Source organism: Eucalyptus grandis, chromosome 11 (assembly GCF_016545825.1).
Source record: "Eucalyptus grandis isolate ANBG69807.140 chromosome 11, ASM1654582v1, whole genome shotgun sequence".
Lineage (NCBI taxonomy): Eukaryota > Viridiplantae > Streptophyta > Magnoliopsida > Myrtales > Myrtaceae > Eucalyptus > Eucalyptus grandis.
This window is the reverse complement of record NC_052622.1, coordinates 9,135,278-9,156,776: the sequence shown is the minus strand read 5'-3', so window position 1 is coordinate 9,156,776 and position 21,499 is coordinate 9,135,278. Positions and strand designations below refer to the sequence as shown.

The window sequence follows — 21,499 nt, the reverse complement described above, 5'->3', positions numbered from 1 at the left end:
ACTCTAATTGCCATACACCTTGTGAACATCTTGTTTTACCTATCTTATCGACACGTCATCGATGAGGCACATAGATTGTGGGGTCTAGTTTAGTGCACGTTCATGGAAGGGCACTGGCGACTTTAAACTTTGGTCAAAAGGGAGCGGAAGAAAAAAATAAACGCGACAAAGGAAGAGGAATCTTAGCCACCACCATCCAATGGGGGGTCCAAAATCCAGAGAGCAAGAGAGAAGGTTGGACAAGGCAGGCTGACCACAGCCACTACCATTGGGACCCAGTGGATGTCATAATTTTAGTAATTTTCCATCTTATTCAATCCTCGTTCGACTCAATGGCCCATCCAATGCTCTGTACCAGCATGTGAACATGGAAAGGGATCGAGGAAGTCCTCTCCTGTGCAGTAGGAAAAAACTTCTATAAATAGCGAACCCACCAGACAACCCAATGCACAAGACAAGGCAAGGCAAGGCAAACAAGCAAGTGCATTATCTTCGTTCTGAGAGAGAGAGAGAGAGAGAGAGACCAAAAGACAAGCAAGGTTTCACTACAGCTTCTAGAGAGAGAAAATGGAGAGCTTCCCAGTGATCAACATGGAGAACTTGAATGGTGAGAAGAGAGCAATCACCATGGACAAGATCAAAGATGCTTGTGAGAACTGGGGCTTCTTTGAGGTACCTCTCCTCTCTCTCTCTCTCTCTGTAACCTATATTTTATGTTTAAAAAAATGGGTCTAACATTTTGCATTGTCATGCCTTGGGAAATGACCAAATGAAGCTGGTGAATCATGGGATTCCACCCGAGTTTATGGACACGATCGAAAGCATGACAAAGGGGCACTACAAGAAGTGCATGGAGCAGAGGTTCGGAGAGCTGGTGGCGAGCAAGGGGCTCGAGTGTGTCCAGACAGAGGTCCACGACTTGGACTGGGAAAGCACCTTCCACTTGAAGCACCTTCCTGTCTCTAACATCTCCCAAATCCCAGATCTCGATGATGACTACAGGTAACTGATGATGAGAATTTATCAACTTAGATGAAAAGCTACATTCCGCTTCGCATGCATCGTTGATGACCTTCTATCGTTTGATGTGCAGGAGAGTCATGAAGGAGTTTGCACTGAAATTGGAGAAGCTGGCGGAGGAGCTCATGGACCTACTGTGTGAGAACCTGGGCCTGGAGAAAGGCTACTTGAAGAAGGCCTTCTACGGGTCCCAAGGACCGAACTTCGGCACCAAGGTTAGCAACTACCCGCCGTGCCCGAAGCCCGACCTGATCAAGGGGCTCCGGGCCCACACCGACGCCGGTGGCATCATCCTGCTCTTCCAAGACGACAAGGTTAGCGGCCTGCAGCTCCTCAAGGATGGCCAGTGGGTTGACGTCCCCCCAATGCGCCATTCCATCGTCGTCAACCTCGGAGACCAAATTGAGGTAACATACATACTCACACTTACGACCCCAAAAAACAAAAAAAGGGCTTCTCAACGCATCAATCGCACTACTGCTTGGGTAGTACAACGAAACCATCACCTTTTAATACAAGAAAGTTTCAAATCAAATGCAGGTGATAACTAATGGAAAGTACAAGAGCATACTGCACAGGGTGGTGGCCCAGACCGATGGAAACAGGATGTCCATAGCTTCATTCTACAACCCAGGCAGCGACGCCGTGATCTATCCAGCACCGGCACTTGTGGAGAGCGAGGCAGAGGAGGCCAGCAAAGCAGTTTACCCAAAGTTCGTGTTCGAGGACTACATGAGATTGTATGCTGCTCTCAAGTTCCAAGCCAAAGAGCCAAGGTTCCAAGCCATGAAAGCCATGGAGTCGAGCCCCAGTTTGGGCCCAATCGCAACCGCTTGATTTGGAGAATTTAGGACTTCTCTAAGTGTGGACGCAGAAGAATAAATTGGCTTTTTTTTTATTATTATTTTTAGGTTATGATTGGACCAACTGAGGAGATTCTATCCATCAGTTTAAGTACATATTTGAACTCTGTCCCAATATGTACTTTGATTTATGGATTGTAACGATATACTCAATTGGAAATAATAGGAGCGAAAGATCATTTAAAATAATTTCTCCCGTATTCCTTTGGATCTGAAAACGGTTTTTGGTTCCAAGTGCTAACCAGTAACCATCCGGACTTTTCTTTTTTTGTAACCATCCGTACACAAAAAGAGAAAGGTTTCAACGTGACGACAGCCTCAATTCAAACACAGAAAGTCAAAGGGTCAAACTTCACACGGTGGGGCCCATTCACTTCACATCCCTCGACCTTTCCATATAGCATACATATTATAAATAATTTATATATTGTCTTATTCTGTTGGGGTGACATGATTTTTATGTAGGAATAAAGAATTATCACATGCAGCGCTCGTAGCCTTGTCGCCGGGAAAGGGAACATCGCCTTCTCTGACCATCCTATCACCCACATCATATCTGACACACAGCTGGTGCAATTGTTGAAAATTATTATTATTATTATTATTATGCATCTTTCTATTTTTTCTGTCGTGCGGCGATGCAAATTAAGTTATCGAGGATGCCTCTCCAAAACAAAACGACGGTCGTTCCTCCGCCCAAACTTCCCTCGTTCTTGGTGTCGTTCGTAATTGGAAATCTGACTTATCGTTTGGATTGGGTTCGGGGAGCAGCCAATCAGTGCTTCAGACATAAAATGATGCCAGATAAGACAAGGGCCGGCCGTCTGTAATCTGAATAATTCCAACCATGGATTAGGTAATCGCATGGGAAAGACCCCCAAGAAATATAATAAAAATGGGCAAAGCCAAAAATGATGTTGGATAAAATTTCCTTTCGAGATCTAGATCTGATTCTATTTGAGAGTTTTTGGGTAATGTTGGACTGCGGAGAATTGATGTCGATTTGCCAAAAGGAGGGTGGATGTGATTTTCAGACCAAATTTGTTCCAAAACATATATTTAACCCAGATGTTTACAAGATCTTGTGATTACTCTAAGGATATAGAACAAGTTTGCAAATCGTGAATTTTCAATCCATATGCCATCGAAACAAAAGAGGTAATCAATTCGTTATTGATCAAATGGGAGTAGATGGAATTACTTACTAATTATGTTAAAACATTACTAGGGCCATATCTCTATTCGTACTATGTCGGTGTTTTCTCTAATTCTTTCCTAAGCTGGAAATAATACAGTTATACCTTTCCAAGTATTCAACTAATCCTCACCGAATTCTTGACCGGCTATAAAAAATTGCACAAGTTAGTGCTCCTTCTTAAGTCCTCCTAAACGGTCAAAGTCAAAGGGTTCCTCATTCTAACAGCAAATGCATGCATGCTTCACTTGTTATTTTATAGTCTTCTTCCCTCTTTGTATTTTTCCAACTTGAACCGTGAAAATCTCCTCTATGCTCGGACTAATTACAGTGCTTAAAGGAAGATCGAGACTCAGAGGATACTAAACATATTGACAAATCACAAATTCTCAATCCAAATGCCATTGAAGCAAAGGAGGTAATTAACTTGCTATTGATCGAATGGAGTAGATGGAATTACTTATTAATTATGTTAAAACATTACTAGGGCCATATCTCCATTTGCACTGTGTTGGCATCCTCTCTAATTTTTTCCTAAGCTGGAAATAATAGGGTTCTATACCTTTCCAAGTATTCAACTAATCCTCACCGAATCCGTGACCGGCTATAAAAAAATTGCACAAGTTAGTGCTCCTTCTTCAGTCCTCCTAACTGGTCAAAGCCAAAGGGTTCCTCATTCTAACAGCAAATGCATGCATGCTTCACTTTTCATAGTCTTCTTCCCTCTTTGTATTTTTCCAACTCGAACTGTGAAATTCTCGTCTATGCTCGGACTAATTACAGTGCTTAAAGGGAAGATCGAGACTCAAAGGATACTGAACAAATTGACAAATCGCGAATTCTCAATCCAAATGCCATTGACGCAAAGGAGGTAATAAACCCGCTATTGGTCGAATGGAGTAGATGGAATTACTTATTAATTATGTTAAAACATTACTAGGGTCATATCTCCATTGCACTGTGTTGGCATCCTCTCTAATTCTTTCCTAAGCTAGAAATAATAGGGTTCTATACATTTCCAAGTATTCAACTAATCCTTACCGAATTCGTGACCCGTTATCAAAAGAGCACACGTTAGTGCTCCTTCTTAAGTCCTCCTAACTGGTCAAAGCCAAAGGGTTCCTCATTCTAACAGCATGTGCATGCATACTTGACATGTTATTCCATAGTCTTCTTCCCTTTTTGTTTTTTTCAACTCGAGCCATGAAAGTCTCCTCTGTGCTTCGACTAATGACAGTGCTTAAAGGGAAGATCGGGACTCGGAGAGTCAAATGAGACTCTAGTAAGAACCATATGAATTTCCTGACTTTGTCCACCTAATCGAACCAACTTTTTGAAGACTAAATTATACCAACGAGAGGGATGCCTTAGTGGCAACGATCCAGCGCAGATCCACGGTTCATTCTCTGGCCGGGCTCCACGAGCTAGTTGAGCTAAGCTTGGGCTCTCAGTTGGCAAACCGGACCGGGCTAGCCCAAATAAGGCCCTTTTTCCCCTTTTCTGTTGATTAGTTTTAGAAGATGGAAGAAAGAAAACAAGAACTAGAGGCGACAAATCGGTGAGTTGGGTTGGCTTTGAGTGGGTCATTGATGGGTTTAATCCAAATTCGCTTATTTAACTCACAAAGGCCCATTTATATTCTAGACAATTTAAATGGCTTGTACCTAACTCAACCCAGGTTCAATCCAAACCTACTCACATAACTCTATTTTTTTAAATATATCGATCAAGCACTTAGCAAATTTAAGATAATAAAAATGAATTAAAAAAAGTGGAGATGGAATCCGCCCCTTCCTCGAAATGAGCATCACCTTTCTCCGCCGTTGGCACCACCCTGAACCACCGAAGCACCTCGACCGCCACCCTCTTCATCTGTAGGAATACTCCTTCTCCAAACAAACCCTCGACCCGCCCGGAACATCGAGACTGTTGTTTTTTCTCATTGTGGAGAGCAACGCAGTGAGAGACCCTGCAAATTCAAGCCGGGTGTCAAGCACTTCATAGTTTCTCTACAACTACGGTGGTAAAAAAATCACACGTCGCAAGTTCGACAGCGACCTGAGCTGCATTGGCGGCTTCACTGGGATTCTATCAGTTGATCGCTCCATATCTTCGTTCATCAGTTTTTGTTTGATGAATTCTCGATTGTGGGGAGACTCCGATCAGTTTTGACTTTGGAGGATTGGAATTGAAAAATCGTTGTGCGTTTTTGGTTGCATGGTTGATGGTGAAGCTATTGTTTTTGGCCGAGTCATTCCAATCTTCGTCAATCTGGATGAGAGAGAGAGAGAGATCAACAAGCACCGTAAGAGATTTTTTTTTCCCCCTTTCTTCAACTAATTACTATTTTGGGTTGGAAATGGGCTTGTTTTAAACCCACCAAGGCCCAAATTCAGTCGGGCTTTTTTGTTTTTATTTTTTTAGTAAAACCTATTATGGCTCATATTTTAAATTTGAAATGGCCTATTTGCGATCTACTTTCATAAATAGGAATTAAAAATATGGATTTATAACTCATTTTAACAGTCCTAACAAAACTAGTTGATTTTTGAAGAAGCAAAACTATGGTTTCACATCCAAGTTCCAGCCTTGTGTTTCTTATGCTGACGAATGCTTAAAAGCACTCTAACTCATGATAATCCCAGAGTTCAATCTTCCTTTACACTACTAACTATATGTTAGACCGGTGCTTTCTGAGAATATATATATGTTTTCCAGCTCAGCATATCTGCACGGATGCATGCAGGATTGCTTCTTCTGCGCATCGGGTAAATGAGGATCTTCTTTTTTCAAAAACTATTTTTCAAATACAAAAATGCCTCTATGATTGATATAGTTTTGTTAAATGATTTTGTTGTACTAATTCATCTCATAAAATTCTACCTTATCTCTACAAACCTGTATCCTTATTTTTAAAAAAAAATGGGAAAAAAATCACAAAAAGTCACAAATTATAGTCATTGCGAATATTTATCTTAAACTTTTTTGTGACACCAAAAATCACAAGTGTATATTAGTTGTGATAAATTTATCTTAAAATTTTTCCTTATGCCACCAAAAACCCAAAATTAAAACCCAATACATTTAGCCACCCCCGAATTTATACTAATATGACATATATACTTTAATCTTTTCTTTTTAACACCAGAGAAGCCTCATCGTTGGTGCTACTGCTGCCGCCCTCACCGTCATCATTGCCACTATCCTTGCCGTTGAGTTAAGGATAAATATATCACATTAATACAAATTTGAGATTTTTTAAGTCATAATTTTTTATGGATAAATGTGCCACATTAATATAAATATAAGGTAAATATGTTGCAATTAGTATAAATTGAGGTTGTTAGTAGCGTTTATCCTAAATTTTTTTATTTATCGGGTGTGATTTTATCAACTATATATCTATACCCAAAGTAGTAATTACAAAGTACTGCCGACTCTTCTAATTTTTGCCAAAATTCCGGAATCGACATATATGGAGTACAAAAGAAAATGGGCGAGTACCCTTGGACCACCCCCTAATCAATAAGGGTGAGGTGACCTGACGGTGGGAGTATCATGATGACTTCAGAGCAGCTGGCCATCGTGGGGTGGGGCTGGCGAGATTTTCAGAAATTTGGGCTTGAACTTGATAATTCATTCAGAAGCACCAGCAGCAGCAGCAGCAGCAGCAGGGGGGTGGTGGTGCAGTGGAGTGCAAAGCAAATTGAATTCGCTCTCTTCTCTGAGTCGGAGTCGCATTTGCCTAATAATAATCCCCCGTTCAGCAAAGGAGGGCCGGAGCAAAAGGAAGCCTTTCCCTCTTCTTGCCCCCTCCTCTTCCGGTAAAGAATTTGCATGCATGCAAGAACAGAGGAATTTAAAACCCCTTTTCGACAGGAATGAATTCACAGTTGTGCAAAAACCTAAATCCCCGTTTGAAGAAGCCCCGCACGAAGCTTTCTTGGCTTGTTGGCTTGGCTCTTTCCGAATAAATCACACCCGTCGATTGTTCCTTTTGAGTCCTTATACGTACGAGTCTCGTCCGGGTCTCACCAAATCCACGTTGCCCTTAAACCCTAACCTAAACAAGAGTTTATTTTTATTTTTACTTTGGTTGGGGAGAGGACGGGGGGGGAGGGAGTGGATAGCAATTTACCCAAAGGGAAGGTGGGGAGGTGAAAAGAAAAGGGCGGGCAATTAAGGAGGACCCGTAAAAGACAATATTGGCAAAAGGGCCTTAGCGTTTGGCAATGGACCGTGTGAGATCGACCTCTCATTGCAGGCCCCATTTCTGTGACTGCAATACGGAGTTATTACATAAGACATGATCAGCATCATGATATTTTGTTTGAGTGCTTTTAAATTTGGGATTTTTGCAGGGGGTCCCTTTTTCTCTCTTTCCTTTCATTTTTCTCTTCTTCTTTTTTTCTGGGGCTGTGCAGAGCCGGGAGACAAAACGTACAGTCAATAAAAGTTTGGAAATTTGTGGGAGGCATCTATTTTTGTAGCTGAAGAACTGACAAGGTCTTGTGTATTCTTCTGAGGCACACGTTCTCTCATACTCTCTCTCTCTCCCACGCACGAATAAGATAAGAAGTTTTCTTGTCTTGGCTTGATCTTTTTACTCAGAGAAAATGAGTACTGGAGCAAAGTGAATATTCAACGGTCAAATATGGCTCTGCATTTGCAAGATGATAAATGCACTGCCCCTCCAGTTTCATTGGCCTTCTTCATGCTTATGTTCCTTGAAAAAGAAGAAATCAATGGGTCAAAAAAAATGAAGCTTTTACCCAAGAAGGGTCGACTCCACAAATCGATGCAGTAGCTAATGATGTACGAGGGCAGTATCGAGATCATTCAAAAACTAAGTAAATCACTAGGAACCCGACTGCCCGTTTCAGTAAGAGTCGCGTTCGATTCTCACTTAGCCCAACTTCATCGAGTCGCAGGAGAGTATATATTTCTCTCGCCTTCCGAATCTTGACATGGATGAAAAGGGTTGTGCTCTGAAAATACCCAACTGGGCAAAACAAAGAAACGGAAAAAAAAAAAAAAAAAAAAACACACAAGTAAACAAACAAATGAAGAAGAGAACAAATTCAAGAGAATAATTCATGAGACTGCAATCCCGAGAAAAAGAAAAGGTTGTTTTTTTTCATGCCATTCATTCACTTCTGCGGGAGAAAATGACGCATCGGGTCCATTCCTTAGTGAGCAGCCAATGGTGGCTTGACCTTTCTTCTTCACACATGCAAGAGAGGGAGAGACTATCCCTTTGTCAAACCCTAATTTAATTCGCCGACAGAGAAATGTCATGGGGAAAAAAGGAGCAAATGTACCGGGGTGGGGGGGGCTTTATTCTTATCGACGTACGCATCATTAAGAGGCCGTGGTTTTGTGAATTGCACTCGGTACTTTTTCTTCTTTTTCGCTAGGATGTTGCCATGTACGATGAGGCCAGTCATTATAAGAGTAATGCATCCAATTTCTCGAGTACCTAGGGAAAATTACCACAAAAAAAAAAAATTTAATCAATTGCACTAGTATTGGTTTAATTTTATACTTTTCAATTATATGAATTTATTTTCAAAATTTTTAAAAGATTTTCATGTCACGCCATATTAGATGGTTGGATTGGACTACCACGTTATTATTTTTAGTCAAAATTAACTAAAAAGACTCAATTTGCAAATTGTAAAAAAATTTAGAACTAAATTGATATAATTGAAAGATTTAAGATTAAACTGACATAAATACAATAGATTTAGAACTTTTTTTTATAATTGTCATGATATATATTTTATATAACATAAAATCAATCGAATAAGTCACAACTAATCATCATAATCTTAGAAACAAATTTGTGTTGTTCTTGTCAAAGGTTCTTCTAGATTAGTGTCAATCTAAACCATGGAAGACATAGTTCATTGACCAACTCAAATGATATTTCATTACACTGCTCTATAAAAGTATCCAGTCTTGTGAAATAGGAATTTACCTAAGTCCACATACCATTGAGTTTTTCTTTTTAAATAAAAATCCACCACTTATTTTTGAGTGGTTTTGTTTTCTTTCGTGTGTATATGTGTGTGTTTCTGATTGGCCATACTTCTCAAGTTGATAAAACACTGAGGATTGCAAAAAAGACTTGTCTCACGTCTATAAAATGCGAGCGAGCACACGCTTCACCTCAAAACCATTGTAGTCCCAAATGGAAGTTGCCCAGCAAGAGTCAACTCCATGGGAAGAACCCTACTTTCTGAAACCCCACTTCTTCTTCTTACCATCATCATCCGTCGCCTCTCTCTCGGTTCCTAACCATGCTTGGCTACTCCTCGACTCATTGCCGGTCATCCTACTATCTTGTCTGCGTCACGTTCTCCTTCGAGATATAGACAACGACGGGATTGTGATGTAATCACTGCGGCGGTATTCCTCCTGAGCTTATTCTTCCTCCAGCTTCTTCCCTCTTTAATGGGCTTCACGAAGTCCGTTCAAATTTTCTTGACCTTGCAAGTCCTGGAATAGGACTTTCAAGATCCTGAACGGTTGATATCTCATGCAAAGAGCCGAAGTGTCCATTCAGGTGGCCTCAGCGGAGGCAACTCTCCAACCCGTGCTCGACTATCAGTGCATGCACACCTTTCTTCTTGTATTTTTTTTTCCAAGATGGATTCTTGCCTCATCCAGTAACCAATTGTATAAGATTCACCTTTTCCTTTTGACGTGATATTGGAAACGATATCCATTTGTATAAGGTTTGCCTTTTCTTTTTGGTTATGAAATGCTATACATTCATGTAGAACAAGGTGGTGTTTGTATATCTTTGTCGTAAAGCTATATCAGCAAATGACAATGTGATCAGCTCGTAGAGATATTAGTACCCCCGCTTGTCACTTGTATATTCGACACGGTCGTCTCTGCTTAATATAAGATGAAACTGCTCCTTCTCAACTTGGAGGGCATAAAGCACATAAAGCACCATGTTCTTCAAGCAGAAAGAGGCGAAAGAGCACGACAAACTGAAGAGCCTTAGCCCTTAAACGAAACCGGGTTTTCTTTCATTCAGGCAAGCGTTCGATGAATATCGGTCGTTGTAGTAGAACCTCGCCATGCTTGCTTTCTAAGTACTCGAGATTATCAGACCAGAAAGGGTACTAACTGGTGTACGGTCGCACGCTCTGTTGTCGATCTTGAATCGAATCGGCGTCAGGGTCAAACACATGGTCGTTTCAACTCAAAACTGGCCAGTGCGAATTGATGGAACGGGGAAAACCGGCTAACTAGGTAAGAGGTACATCGAGAAAACGAGTGAATTCTGGCGTAGGCAGCTGACGCGCTCTGTTGCAAAATTGCAGTGCCCAACTCCTCTCTCTCTTTCTCTCTCTTTTTGCCTGCCAATATATTTGCTAAAGCTCTTTCAGTTGAACACGAATCAATGCTGCAGCCCTTGCCCATGGTACATGGCGATTTCTTACGTAAGTAGATACATCGTACACTAATTGCTTTATCTACAACCTTGCGGGCCTCGCAATACAAGCTTGCTTTTTTTCTTTTTCGTTTTCAACAAGAGTTGATGCCAACGATCAAATACAATGGATCGAGCTCACGGTCCTTCTGTATAATTTCCCTCTGTTTAGATATTTTCCCGGTCTTTTGCAACATAATCAGGCAGCCAGCACCAATACTTTGATTGTTCCCTGGCTGTTAGCAGTCAGCATGGTTGGGCTATCGCTTTTCCAGCACACGGCGCTAATGAAGTAAGATCCTGCATCATCGTCAGGATCGTCGGGATCCGGCGAACCAAATTTATGCGAAGTGACGTGCTTTGATATTTCCTGAAGAGAAAGTAGACAACCTTTAGTACTTTGATATATCCCAGAGAGAAAAGTAAACAATCTTTGAGCCACACGAATAGTAACTAGATAGGATTGCTGCTTCAGCAATTCTCACCTTGTGGTAGACATAGACTTCGTTGGTTTCGCTGCCACACGCAATGTATTCACTATTTACCGTTAGACCCACAAAGTTCTTCTCGTTTGTGTGGCCTCTAAACGTTCTAACCTGCAATACCAAGAGACCAAGATTGTTCCCTCGATCAGAATAATAGTTGCAAGAAGATTAAAAATAAAAAGGATAGCTCGCCTACATTTGGAGAGAACGGGAACATGCACACAGTGGGGCTAGAAAAAGGCAACCATGAAGACACAAGCTTTTCTGGTGCTTTCAATTAAAGGCAGGGCCTACTATTTGATACCCAGAAACCACAACTTCCATGGCAACCAATTTTTGGGCCTAATGAATGAGTAAAATGGTTCCATTGATCCAATTCTAAGAATTAACTTCCTCAATATGAGAAAACTCGGAGAATTTATATGCTGCTTGAACTACTGGATTGCAGGGCATCTAACTAAGCCTACACATATGAAATTTAAAGAGACTCATCCTGTCGCTAGACATTTTACTCACCGGCAAATTCTCCTTTACATCCCATAGCCGTAATGTGCTGTCAGTGGATGCAGAAGCAAGCTCGTTGTTGGACAAGAATTTCACATATGAGACAGCTTTACGGTGCCCCGTAAATACATGGAGTGGTTGGCTAATATTGCGCAAGTCGTAATAATGGATATGGTGATCAGCTGAACCAACCTGAAAGAATCAAGAAATTGCAATACCAGCTCAGAAAAATTCTATGTATGTGTTGGCCGAAGTTTATTGAACTAGCTAAGTGTAATATGAACTTAGTTGCAAGTTAAATGATGCATAAATATACTGAAGAGGCAACTTTGAAACATAAGCAGCCACTTAAACTATCCTGCTTACTAATTGTCTGTAGATAAGTACAACCCGTTAAACTATCTACCAGCAAAAATCAAGTGGCATGATAAGTGCCATAAGATCTTGGACGAAAGGAAATTACCGCTATGTGGTTGCTAGATCCAGGATTATATTTGACACAGCATATATTTGCTTTCATGTCGATGTTTAGCACGCTAGCTTCCTGCCGTGTGCACCAAACCTTGACCTAGTAATCAAAAAACAAAAATTAAACAGAAACGAACTTTAATTGTCTAATAAAATACATGCAAAATATAATTACAGAAGAATCAACACTTTACAGAGTTCTTAAATAATAAAATTTGCTTCTACGTACAAGTAAAATAAAGTTTCACTGCTGTTTCCCAAAGATTGTGCTCTACTATGAAGGCAAATTGAGGGTGTTCGTCATTTTAAAAAAATGAAAGCGATCAGTACGACAACCTAAATACGTTGAGGGGCTAGCAACTTTTACACACCAAGAGAATGGTTTTTCATTAATAGTTAATCTCTGACATGGCAAAACAATTCTTGCAGTCAAATGGCTAAGAAAGGATCAAAATTTAGTCCAAAAAAGCATGGAGAGGAATATATTACAAACGGTCAAACTGGAAAACCCACAGACATAGACAACTGCAAACTTTGGATCAACCCACACCAAGAGGACAAAGGATCTACAAAGTGCAAGGAGGTACCTTACAATCATCGCTGCCAGATACAAGCATCGAAGGCTCAGTCCTTGAGAAATCAACACTCCATGCGCGTTTTTCATGTTCTTCATATTCCATCAAACTCTGCAAAAGGTTAAATTACTATTGCAACAGAAGTAAATAGAACCAAAGCAGATAGATAAGATGGCCAAAGATAGAAACTGGGTTTTTGTATTTATCAGCAATAAAAGTGACAATTATTGTCTAATTTATAAGGACAGTCGTTACCTGCCGGGTATCCACATCCCAGACAGTCACTATTCCCTCATAGTCGCTGCTTGCTATATGGTTTTTGGCATACTTATTCCAGCTCAAGCAACTAAGCTTGGACCTCGTGGTCATCTCAACCACAGGACAGTGAACGTCAGTTGGCTCATTCACAACCTGATAATCAATAGCATTGGCATAATTAAGCCATTTAATGGAAGCAGATAACAGTATTAGTAATTACTAAGGATCAAAAAGAGTAGGGGAAGGAGGAGAACTCAATATGGAATCAAAATTACAGCTTGGGTACTTTTTTTTGTCTTTAATCAATTTTCTTCTATAAGTATTAATTCATACTCACATCAATTTGCAATGAACACAACATGAACAATCGTAGGTTCCTTTTGAGGAGTCACATAAAGCATAGAAATTTAGCAGGTCATCAAAGATCTCATAAATCTGGAGCATATATATACAGATGCAGGTAGGCAGGTACATATGTAAGTGTTTCAAATTCTCTTTTCCTATTGCAGATATAAATGTTTAATATATTTCCACCAGAGTTCATTGCAAAGAAGAACGAAAAAGAATTGCAATCTTTCACAAAGACATGCTAACCTGGCTCCTCCCAACAATCTCAAAAAACCTGAAAATGATTAAACAGCAAGCTTAGAAACTTACCGTTGAGAAGTCAAAAACCTTTATGCGACGGGAAACTCCGGCAGTGGCAAATAACTCGTCATCTCGATCAAATTCAATGCTGCAGCAGAATCAACCAATTTCCTCAGTTTCAGGAGACAACTAATAGAAGGATGGAATAGTAAGCACACAGAGCTTCAATATATGCGTGAGCATTCAGTGAGGGTCTGTCTCTGTCAATTATTTGATCCATCTCCTAGCTTCACTGAAGACCTCAAAAAAAGGGATCTTCAATAATCTAGAGCATAAAAGCAGAGACACCTAATTTGTTCAACTAAAAACTTCAATTAAGAAGCATTACCGCATCAGTTCAGCAAGAAGCGCAAGTCCAGCAGACATAATCAGCACTGCCACATGTCATGCCTCTAGAAAAAGGTTCCAACTTAAAATAGCTATACAAAACAACAAGAAGTTTTTTCAAGGGTCTTGCCCATTCAAGTCCGTCATTATTCTTATTCACTTGTGGTACAGCTGAATTTCATAGGAATGTTTTTGCAATGACAACAATATTCTAACATACCCAACCACAGGCAGCGCGGTTAGTGTGAGTTCTCTCCCTCATTGCAGAGGTCGAGGGTTCAAACCCTCTCGTTGCTAAAGTGTCTAAAGTGGAGGGTCCTGGTGTTGGGGTCCTGGGCTAGCCTCCCCCAAGGCCCAACGGTACCAGCAGGCACTGGAGGGTCGTGTGATCCCCGAAGGATGATTTCCGGCGGTTCCTCGGTTAACAAAAAAAAAAAAAAAAAAAAAAAAAAAAACAATATTCTAACATATTGCAGGCTGGTCAATTTACTTCGAATTTGAACACAACCTGATTAATTTTCTCCACCTACAAATGAGTTACTACTTCTCCTTGCTAATTTTCATTTTCAAAGTGTTAACCAAACCCCTAAACTGAACCAGAGTTATTAACACAACTCATAGCATATATATACAAATGCATTCATTACCCTTGCAGAAGATATAATCAATACAATCACTGTAGATGCAGCATACCATAATTAGTACAAGTACTGCGAGGACTACTATTTGCAACATACACTGCGCAGAGGTAAAAAAAGAATATATATATTTGTCATCCAAAAGTTCAGATATCGGTACATTAAATAAAACTCAAAAGACAGGAAAATCACCTTGAAACTATATTAGCTGTGTGAAATAAATCCTCATGCCTAAGTTCAGCAATTACCCGTAGGCGACTGGTCAAGAGGAACAAAAAGGAGAAGGCGTGTAAGCACCATCAGAAGGAAACAAGGCAAAAGGAATTGCTGATTTATGACAAGGATATTAGACTTAATCTATACCTGTACCGCGTAAAGGTGCTTAATACAGATTGAAAATGAGCAAGACCTGCATTATAACCCTCCCTATGTATGACATTTTTGTCCTTTTCATCCTGGAAATGTGGTTGATTTGCCAACTGGCGTCGCTTTTGTAGATAACATTCTTGGAGATCAGTAAACTGAAACAGACATTCACCCAACAATTATGTCCATTCCATGTAGATGGGCAAGAAGTCAAGGATCATTAACTACAAGTGAGTAACATGAGGCACAGATAGACAAGTAAATGTTTTTGAAAGAGATTATCTTACCATCAATACAACATGGAAACTCAATTTTGACAATCTTTCTCAAGAGATAGTTTATGCAAGAAATTCTCATAATTTTCCATGGCAGCAAAAAGGATGCTTATAGAGAAACATGGTTAGTAAGTTGAGCATCTCCAGAAGATAAGCTTTCATAATGAGCTTTAAGCAAAATAAATTCTTCAATATCACCAACCTGTGCATGAACTCGCTTTTTCCTAGTCACTGAAAGACTGGATTGATTCATGTGTTGTGAGTCAGACCCACTAAGAGTATCCTTTCTCTGTAGTCCGTGGGAGCTCACTTGAGCCTTAGTTTCCATTTTCTTGCTCTGTAGACTACCAGAGGACAAATTTCCCCGGGTACTGATGTTACTGGAGGTAAAGCCACTAGGTGTTTTCTCCATTGACGAAGGCCACGGCTTTCTCATGCTATGATCATCTCCAAGCATCCTCAGCTTCACAGAGTACCTGTCCCTTGCCCGATATAACTCTATCCTATGTCTCTCCACAGAATTAATATCCTCCTTGATATACTGGAGATCATTTTGTATCTGTAGCAGAAAAAGAATTCCTGGACATGATTGTCAATTAGGACTTTCACCTAACCACTGTCCCTCAGATTATTTTTGAGGGAAGGGGTTAGGCAAGAGGCTGCAGGACTACAGCAGCAGCACTTAGCAAGGAGAAACGAGATGACATTCACAGATAAAAGGTGAAAACAAACCTCATGCAACTCTTCAACTTTTTGCTTCCTCAAGCAATGCAAGAAGTCAAGAAGAATTTGCATATTTCTCTCGGCTTCCTCTTGTTCCATTTTTCTCTTCTTCTCTGCAAGAAACACGAGAAGGCTATCTAGCTCCTTGATTGACACTGGACAACCCTATGGATAATCAAAAGGCCAAAATTAGCAGAATATATTTCAACTCAAAAACAGCCAATACAGTCCAAATTATTTTGTTCTCCATGGCTACTTAGCTACACGTCCGGTAAATACCCAATGCACTGGAGCATCATTGGATAGCATCTCCAGGTTATTAAGATTGAAGGTCAACTATGTTTTTCTATGATTGAAATGCTATCCATAAAGAAGTACGAACAAGTTCAAGGAAAGGATCAACGTCACAGGTTCAATTCCTCAAAAGAGACAAGTTCAGCAATCTCGTAATTATTGGATCACTCAATTGAGCTTTGGCTTAATACTTATATAATCCATAAGTCAATAGCATATATATTGTGGCTCATGGTTTACTTAGCTAAGGTGGAAAAATGTTGAGCAAGAAAATAAATAAGGAAGAGAGATCCAGCTAAAATTTGATTAAGGCATGTGTTAAAGTCACGAGTTACAAACTTCAGTCCACTATAATTGAACCGAACATATCAGCAGAAAGTGCAAAGTTGAAATTAAATTGCGTTCTTCGTCGCATAAAAAAGTGTCCAGAATGAGAATTTCAAGTTAGAGATGCCTTCTCGCTAACTTATTATTTGCCACAGTCAATAAAGTAATGCACTAGACGCTTCCATAAAGAGCCTGGACCTTGTTACCACAGAGCTAGAAAGTGAAAAATAATAGTTGCTCATATAGATACCCATTTATGCGTTTGCCAAAATTTGGAGATGGCTTCCATGGACTCTCTATGCCTGAATGAAACTTCCACCTTTTAAAAAAATCACGAAAAGAAAAGCCAGCAAGGACTAACCTGTTGCAGCGCCACACGAAAATGTTCAATGGGAGATGCAGTTTTTGATACTTGCCGAGCAGAAGTCTTCTTCAATAGCTGCAAATGAGCCAGATGGATACCATGAAATAAGCTTACACTGGAGACACAGTTCGGAGATAAGAACAACTCTAAATCAAGTCGGGTACACCCGATGCCAAAATCTTCCATGAGATAGTTGTTTTACAGCTATCAAGCTTCAATTTTGAGATTCGCAATAATAATTCTGTCGGCCTGTGCGCTTCAGTCTATCTGCCGAGCTCTCAATGTGTTCAGATAGAAATTTCCCGCGAATAGAGATAAGGCGCTTAACATTGCGGTTACGTATGGCTCTGAGACGTCAAAAGACTACCGATGCTAACTCAGCTCTCCGCGAAGCAATTCCAAAGCAGACAAAATTACCGATCACCGACATAAAGAATCGTCCCCATCCACGAATCCGACGCGCTACCGCAATGACTACTCAGAACCGTAAGCCGTCAAAAACAGTATGGAAAAGGCGAATGAGCAGATCGGGGACCTTATCGAGCATGAAATTGGGGAAAATCTGGTGGCTGTTGAGGAAATGGCCGCAGCAGGGGCAATCGTTCTTGTTGCGGAGGTGAGTGGTGATGCACATGTAGCAGAAGCTGTGCCCGCACGACGTCAGGAACGCGTCCTTGATCACCTGCATGCAAATCGGGCACAGGAAGTCCCTGTCGAGCTGCTCGGCGGCGGAGGCCCCCGCGGCGGCCGCGTCCCCGGCGACCTCCGGCGGCGGCGGCGGCGCGGCGGCAGGGGGGAGGGCGGCGGCGGCCACGGTCGCCGACGAGGAGACCGGCTCGGGCTTCACCGCCGGGACCAGAGCCCCGGTGGACACTTCCTCCATGCGTGGACTATGTTTCCAAGCGGCGGCGGCGGTGGCGGTGGCGGTGGCGGCGGCGGCGGGGATGGCTTGCGAATCGGTTGGAGAGGAGGAGAGAGGAGGAGATGCGTGCCGTTCTGAGCAGAAGGAGCAGGAAGATTGATGAGAGAGAGAGAGAGGGAAAGAGTGGGGCCGGGCGGAGAGGAGCTTGAGGGGGAAAATGGTCCACGCAGAGCGCGCTGGGCGGAGTGATAAAAAAACGGTGATCCGAAGATACGTTGGCGTCACGAGCCGTGCGAGTGCCACCAAATTGGACAAATTGGAAGCTCATTCATTGAACCATGTACCCCGTGAAGGGTCCACTTGTCAGACTCTTCCTTCTATTTAGAGGCATGGATGACCTCTCTCTCTCTCTCTCTCCTCTCCCTCACCTAAGCCTGGCCTTTGCTACGCCTCGGCACATCTTGTGTTTACAATATTTTTCTCCAGAAATATCACAAGATCTAACCAATAAATCTTACTCTGTAATAAAACAAGTAACTTGAACTTTTGTAGGGGCATCAAATTTCTGAGTGCCCATTTCCTGGTTTTTTGTGCTAGTCATAGAGCAAAGTCATGCTACATTCACTTGGAAATAAATGCATGAAAAATGAATTACACCGTAATTATAACATAATAAGCACCTAGCCATCGCTTAGAATAGCAGGCCATACGTGAATTGGTAAATTGCCTAGCAATAACTTGTTGCCATTCTCCTTTAACCTCTTCATGAGCAACACAATACTCACTTTCCCATCTTTGAACACATTATTCGGTCTTCTTCATAGCTCCAGGAATAATGCAAACACGAATCATTAAAAAAAATGCACAATATAAGTGAAACCTGTGGTTTTCGGGAATTAATTTCTTCTTTCACTTTTTCTCGCGCTTGTTGCAATCAAAAAAACATTTCATTTGTGGCGCAAATTATACCTTAATAAATTTAAAACTCGAACTTTCACATCCGATGAATGATCTCATCACATAAATATGACAGATGCCACCCTCCAGCAAGGACTAGCACTTAAGGAGGACCACGTCCTCCGGACGAGTTGCTCGCGGTTGCTATCATTTATACTCTTATCATCCTTAGGGCGCACGGGAGGAGCATGTGACAGTGGTTACGAAGGAGCTGTCGAGGCTCCTAAGAAAGGGAATGTGGGTGGCTAGTGCAAGAGGAGTGTAAGACCGGCGAGAGAGCGTGTGGCACTAAAAGAAGAAAGGAGGGAGAGGAGAGAAAGATTCCGACAAGGAAAACACTTTTTCATCCTTTCATATATTGAGGGATTTCACTTGGAAAAGAAAATGTTCCATACTAATGGATTTGGGTCCATAACCATGAGTTTCAATGTACGCGATCTGCGTGGAGTGGGGAGTGAAGGTGTGGCGAACCGCCGTCAATTTCTAGATGATCCTTCGTAGGATGAGAGAACCTTTCAACTCCGGCGAATCAACTCCAAATCAATTTCAACAAGGAGAAATAGTGCAAAGGTGGGATAGAGTGCTCTACTTGGTTCGGATGGCCTTGTCAATTGGAGATGAACATCATATCCTCACCTGTGTCCCGACTCCCGACCAAGCTCACTCTTCTATTTTTTTGTGACCCAAGAATCCGTTAGACTAGTCGGCCATCGAGTAAACTCGGGGCGTATAGCGGGAGGACCCATCACCTCCGACATCCCACTTAAGATCCCAAGCGACCGTGAAAGGATTCAAACTTTTCCCCCCCTTGTAAGGGGAAGAGACCCCAAACCATCGCGGCCAGCAAGGCGGTGGTAAGCTCACTCTCTTTTTGTTCTCGCAAACCCCTTTTTTGCAAGATTCCTTTTTCTATTTTCCGTAACAAACTCAGCCAAGGTTTCATTTGGTGGGCCCCCCCATTCAAGAAAATATTAGGTACAGCTTTGTGTCCAAGTGAAAAACTACTCCATTCAACTTATAAATGAATGTGCTAATCTAGAAAGATTTCTAGAAAAATTGTGTTCCCAACCATGATTGATTAAGTATGTGATTTTGCAGAAGGTTATTAAATCTGTTGAAGGTCAGGAAGGACAAAACAGAGCTATATTTGATGAAACTGCTTCGAAGGTCTATCAACATTACAAGTTTTACAAGAACATAGAATTTATTGGTTATGTGCAGTATTTGAATACATCGTAATGATTTTACTAACTTCAATACGCATGAATATATTGAATTAGTGCATAAGTTGTTATCGGAGTTTAACGGTGAAAAACAAATCAACATACTATTTAAAAGACGGAATCGATGTATCCTGAAAAGCACATAGGGTTATTATTTAAAGTGAATTTCACTAAGTTAAGATTACTCGGCCATTCTACATGCCTTGCTAATTATTTTGGTGGTTTAAAAATATTTTTTGGCTTATCGGCAGGTAGAACAGATACTTCTTACTTATTATTTATGGAAATTTCAAATATCTTTTGAAGGATAACCATGTTGCCCCTAAACTTTACCTTACCAACCGCTTGTTACTAATATAGCATGCCACGTTTTTAGTCTTTCATTTAGTTTCTTAATTTCATATTATATCGGGCATGGCATTATTTATTTATTTTTTTAACTCTAGTCCAATTATGTTTTTGATAAGCTTGAATCCTCGTTTTGCGCACCTACTTCGCCAATCCATTTAGTAAAAGAAAAGGTTTACAAAACAAGAGTAGATAGCTATTGGTCCATTTGGTAACACTTTTCAGGGAATAATTTATTTTCAAAAATATTTTTTCTTTAATTTTTATTCTCCATAAGAATTTCTAAATAAAAGAACGCGTTTGGTAATTATACAAAATTTCTATTCTTGAAATAGAAAAAGAACATGAATGTGTTTAATACAATTCACAAATTTTTTTTGTGATGTAGAATTTTTTAAATTTTTTAATAATTTTTAAAGATTTTTTTTTTTTCTTATTCTTCCTTGTGACCACCGTCGATCACCGGCCACCACAAACCTTGATCGCCGACCGCCAATTGACTGCAACCGTGGCTCATCTTGGTGGTGGCCAGACAACAGGAGTAAGTGGCAAGGGGTGGTGGGCAATAAGAAAGAAAAAAAGAAAAATAATAATTTATTTCAAGAAATTGTTCATGGGATTAATAAGTTAAGGCGTGTTGGATAACATTTTTATTTTCGAGAGCAATTTCTAATTAGAACGATTTTTTTAATTTTGTTCCCAGAGAAACAATTTATAAGCATTTTAAATCATTTGGTAACTATCCAAAATTTCAATTCCCGAAATAGAATTGTGTTTTGGCACCGTTATAAAAATTTATGCTTTAAATCATTTTTTTTAAATTTTTAGATATTTTATTTTTTTTCCTTTTTTTTTTTTCTTTTTTTTTCTTCTTTTCTTTTTTTCCTTTCTTTCTCCCCTTCTTCTTCTTCAAAGTGGCTGTCGGCGGCCTTGGGATGATCGGCAATTGGCCAAACGAGAGCCAACAACTTCAGCTCGCCGGCCCTCGCCGAGGTCATGCCTCATCAACCAAGCCTCACCAATAGGCCGAGTGCAAGGCTTAATCGAGCCTTGGCTAGGTGAGCAGCGTGGCCCAAATTTGTGGAGGTCGAGCTCACCCACCGCCCGGCAAGGCTGACCTCACCAAATCTAGGCGAGGTCGAGCCTCGCCGGCCAAGTGAGCCTTGCTAGTGGCCGGGGAGGCCCCGATGAGGCCCGCTTGGCCATCGGCGAGCTCGCTGAATCTCGCCTTGGCTTGGCAAGCCTCCAACGAGCTCATTAGCGACCGACGACGATGGGCAATAGACAGTGGATGGCAATGGGCGGCGGCGGCAGTTGAAGAAGAAGAAG

General features: G+C 41.0%; 2 protein-coding genes across 2 annotated transcripts; one reads left to right on the top strand and one right to left on the bottom strand.

Moving 5' to 3' along the window:
- The first annotated feature begins 433 nt into the window (after window positions 1–433).
- On the top strand, window positions 434–2,093 carry LOC104424713 (1-aminocyclopropane-1-carboxylate oxidase 3). Its single transcript, XM_010037202.3, has 4 exons — window positions 434–672; window positions 776–1,002; window positions 1,094–1,427; window positions 1,561–2,093. The coding sequence occupies exons 1-4, from the start codon at window positions 568–570 to the stop codon at window positions 1,855–1,857; spliced, it is 963 nt and encodes a 320-aa protein (XP_010035504.2). The 5' UTR covers window positions 434–567; the 3' UTR covers window positions 1,858–2,093.
- Window positions 2,094–10,465: 8,372 nt separating this feature from the next.
- On the bottom strand, window positions 10,466–17,868 carry LOC104424712 (E3 ubiquitin-protein ligase COP1). Its single transcript, XM_010037201.3, has 13 exons — window positions 17,316–17,868; window positions 16,778–16,855; window positions 15,805–15,960; window positions 15,275–15,631; window positions 14,795–14,952; window positions 14,624–14,689; window positions 13,476–13,554; window positions 12,816–12,971; window positions 12,573–12,671; window positions 11,981–12,085; window positions 11,530–11,709; window positions 11,014–11,124; window positions 10,466–10,898 (listed from the first exon to the last, which is right to left on the bottom strand). The coding sequence occupies exons 1-13, from the start codon at window positions 17,661–17,663 to the stop codon at window positions 10,728–10,730; spliced, it is 2,064 nt and encodes a 687-aa protein (XP_010035503.2). The 5' UTR covers window positions 17,664–17,868; the 3' UTR covers window positions 10,466–10,727.
- Window positions 17,869–21,499: the final 3,631 nt, after the last annotated feature.

Coding starts and splice junctions, on each gene's coding strand:
- LOC104424713 (XM_010037202.3), top strand. CDS start 568: ATGGAGAGCTTCCCAGTGATCAACATGGAGAACTTGAATGGTGAGAAG. Junction 1,003..1,093: donor GATCTCGATGATGACTACAG/GTAACTGATGAT, acceptor TTTGATGTGCAG/GAGAGTCATGAAGGAGTTTG. Junction 1,428..1,560: donor ACCTCGGAGACCAAATTGAG/GTAACATACATA, acceptor AATCAAATGCAG/GTGATAACTAATGGAAAGTA.
- LOC104424712 (XM_010037201.3), bottom strand. CDS start 17,663: ATGGAGGAAGTGTCCACCGGGGCTCTGGTCCCGGCGGTGAAGCCCGAG. Junction 16,856..17,315: donor CCAATTTCATGCTCGATAAG/GTCCCCGATCTG, acceptor GCTCATTTGCAG/CTATTGAAGAAGACTTCTGC. Junction 15,961..16,777: donor TTCGTGTGGCGCTGCAACAG/GTTAGTCCTTGC, acceptor GATTATCCATAG/GGTTGTCCAGTGTCAATCAA.